The 3,464-nt window shown below is 45.6% G+C and overlaps 1 protein-coding gene across 4 annotated transcripts in view; it reads right to left on the bottom strand.

Moving 5' to 3' along the window:
- LOC119366355 overlaps window positions 1-3,056 on the bottom strand; it is an 18,167-nt gene extending 15,111 nt beyond the window's left edge. Inside the window, exons 1-4 of one of the 4 annotated variants that reach the window (XR_005176011.1) lie at window positions 2,725-3,056; window positions 2,104-2,615; window positions 1,961-2,022; window positions 1,573-1,679 (exon numbers count right to left, since the gene is read on the bottom strand). Coding sequence is in view for 1 of the 4 variants with exons in the window: in XM_037632081.1 (XP_037487978.1) it covers window positions 1,573-1,679; window positions 1,961-2,022; window positions 2,510-2,615; window positions 2,725-3,021 (572 nt within the window). In the remaining 3 variants the exon portion in view is untranslated. Of the gene's footprint in view, window positions 1-1,572; window positions 1,680-1,960; window positions 2,056-2,103; window positions 2,616-2,724 lie in introns of all 4 variants that reach the window. The other 3 variants (XR_005176013.1, XR_005176014.1, XM_037632081.1) reach the window with 3 other exon arrangements.
- Between the last annotated feature and the right edge of the window lie 408 nt (window positions 3,057-3,464).

The raw sequence follows: 3,464 nt of genomic DNA, 5'->3' as shown, positions 1-3,464 counted from the left end.
GAGGGTGGAGATCGTGGGGAGTGGGGGTGAAGTGGGGAATGGGTTAGGGTTTGGGGGAGGGGGTTAGTAGGCGCCGGCTGGGCCGGCCTGGTTGGCCCAGAGGCCAGCTGGGCTGTGGCCCAGTGGGGGAGGGGGGTTCTTTCTCTTTTTCCTTTTTTTTTTCTTTTGGTTCTGTTTCCTTTTCTTCTTTTGTTTTTATTCTATTTCTTTTCTGTTTTCTTTTATTTTAGTTTTATAAAATTACCACTAGTGCCTAATTTGTATTAACCAATAAACTACTACGAGATTAATTCTTAACGCCTAATAAAATAGTGTTAGCATTTTATAAATTCACTGGGCATTTGTTTAATTGTTTTCACTACTGTTTTAATCATTTGAGCCTTTAAACATTTTATCAAAGTTTGGTTTCTCCACGATAATTACTTACGATTTATTTGACACAACCCAAACATTTTAGTTTTGATATTTGAAAATTTTATTGTTTGCCTATATTTTAAATTTTAATTTGAATCGTTTTTGAACTAACTCGAGTTTATCAACAGTAACCGAGGTGACGTGGCATCGTTAACGCGGGATTATTGTAGCCTAATTATCCGGGCGTCACAAAGAGTCTGTATTATTGCGCAATGTAGTTGATACTGGATTCACTTGCTGGTACAAATGTAAACAAACTGAAACATTCACCATCCCAGAACATCAACTATTATCTATACAAAGTTAAGTGATCTAAAAGTTGTATGAAACCAAGTTCCTTGTCATAATTTAATGACTGGGGGTTAACAACGTAATTGATTATCCTCAGCAGGAATAAAATCATCATACAAAGGAAAATGTGAACAACAGTAAAAAGATCGAGCGTGCGCGTAGAAAGGCGTGAAGGAAGGAATGAGAAAGGAGTAGCACCTACTATGGGACCAGCAATCCGACAGTCAAGAATCAAGGGCAACAGTAGATGGCAATTACTTTTGGATCCAGCACCAAACACTAACCGCATCCCAACAAATCTACAGTCGGTTGACATTGTGACATATTTTGTATGCTACCATATTGACCAATCACGATCGTCTCTCTAGCCCAATTGACGAAGAAGAACCTATTCTGGCTAGCCATGGTTGGATCTGCTGCTATTCTATCAAAGCCAACTGGAAGTTGTGTTTTTCAGTTTCCGTTCCAAATGGAGCTATCTGATTTCCTCTAAGAATTTGTAGCTCAATTCCTATTTACTTTTTAACATATGGCATCGGGCTTACTCACATGACATAAGCAGCCATGAAAGCTCTCGTCGGCCAAAAAAAATAGAAGCATAAAAATCAAACATGAGAAGAGTGAACGCGGGTAAACTGCAAGAGGCCAAGATACAACTACTTTAATAGTATTTGTAACCTAAGACAAGATTTCTAAATGTATAAACAAAAAGATAGAGAGTTGCGACAGAAGAACTGGCAGGTAAGTAATTTGATGATGCCAAAATAACATTGATAAACATGTGACCCGCTATCAATCTCACACCGCTCATTAAAAATCAAGCAAACCAAGGACCGACATGCGGGGTAAAGACGTGTAAAGTCATACCTGTCGTCCACCCTAACAGGAGAAATTGGCTCGTATGTACCAGACAAACACGCCTCAGCTGCCGGCACCTGCTCCTCATTGTTATTGATCTTCACAAAGTGAATAATCTATGCATAGAAAGGTAAGCAGGGGTACATAAGTCAGGATTCACTTTCAGGACTTAAAAAAGCAAGCAAGAAAAGATAACGCCTACATATTGGCTCAACTTGTTCTAATTGATTAGTAGGAGCAATCATTCATCCTACTTTGTGATAATACGATAGACAATTTTGTAGCCTGCAGTCTGTAGGAAATGAAAGCTTTCACTCTATTTAAGATTACTTACATTATATATATCCAATGTGTAGCTGTCAAACTGACTAAAGGCATAAGGATTAAAAATAGTTACCTCAGCTTTTGACAGAAACAAAATTGATCTCATCGTCATCATCACAAATGAATTGGTACATTCTGTACAAAAATATTTCAATAATTGACTCAAATCTGTAGAAATAAATCAGAGAAATGATCTCAGGAAGATATAGTCAGAACCTGAGCTATAAATTGGTCTTAGAAATAAGCTGGTAGCATGATTGATTTTAAGTGTCGCAGAACCCAGAGAGATAGTCAGGCATTAGCTCTACAAATTGAGCTCAGAAGCAAGTATAAACTAAAACCGGAATTGGCTAAAATTTGTACAGAATAAAACAGATAAATTATAACACGGTTGAGATAAAATATACATGTCTCGAACACAGGAGAACAAATATATGTGCCAAAAAAATACTCATATATTGTATCAACTTAGCAGGTTCCAATATTAAGTTCTGCAGTTTTTTCTTGTCCCAATATTAAGTTGCAGCAAGCAAACATGGATGTTGACAAACATGACAGGGAGGAGGCCTGCACGCATGATGCATCAACTGGGACCGCAGCAGACAAATGGAAACAAACCAACCAACCAACAGAGGAGTTGGAGACCTTCCATGACGAGCTCCAGGCCATCCATGGCGGACCTCCATGACCATAGGTGCTGTTGTTGGTGGCCCTTCCATGGCTTCGCCCTGGTCATGGTCATGGAGACGGGAATGGGTCAGAGAGGGAGGGAGAAGAGACGGAGAGGGGTCAGAGAGAGACAGAGACAGCAAGATAGGAGAGAGGAGGGATTCGTACCCATGGATCCATGGCTGCGTGGTCGCCTCCTCCTGCCTGATGCCCACGGGCTAGGGTTCGGGATCCATGGCTCCTCCTCCACCGCTGCGGCTGCGTGGTCGTGGAGGAGGACGGCGTCGTGGATCTGGCCGCCGGAGCAGGCTCCAGGGAGAGGCGGGGGGGACGATGGGGAGAGGCGGGAGGAGCGCCGTAGTCCACGACGGTGAGCCGCACTCCTCCTGCTGAGCAGGAGGAGGGCGGGGAGAAGGGGAGGGCGCGAGGGAGCGAGGACGAGCGGGCGCGACGGCGTGTGGGCATGGCGGCGGCGCCAGGGGACGGGAGGCGGCGGCGTCGCAGAGAATGGGCTCATTACCCCTCAAACCCTCAAACCCTTATAAATAACTGCTTTTTTACAGTTTGCGGGCAAAAAATCACGTAGACTAGAACCCCTTAACCCTCAAACCCTTAAATTTTTTTAAGGGTCCAACCCTCAAACTCTCTCCCAACCCTCAGAAGTAAGGGTTGGGGAGCAAAACCTACCCCAACCCTCACTTGGCGGTTATCTTCCCGCCAACTCCCGCGCCCACGCCCACGCCCGCGTCCGGCGCTGCTAGTCGCCCCCGCCGCCGCCGGCCGCCCCGTCGACCTCCCGCGCCCGCCCGCCCCCAGCCGCCGGTCTCTCCTCCACCTCCTCCCGGCCGCGGCCGCGCTCGCTCCGCCCCCGGCCGTCGCCATCCGTCCCGTCGCCCGCGCCGCCTGCC

The sequence above is a fragment of the Triticum dicoccoides genome, chromosome 2B, assembly GCF_002162155.2.
Source record: "Triticum dicoccoides isolate Atlit2015 ecotype Zavitan chromosome 2B, WEW_v2.0, whole genome shotgun sequence".
Taxonomy (NCBI): Eukaryota; Viridiplantae; Streptophyta; class Magnoliopsida; order Poales; family Poaceae; genus Triticum; species Triticum dicoccoides.
This window is presented reverse-complemented; position numbering and strand designations above follow the sequence as displayed.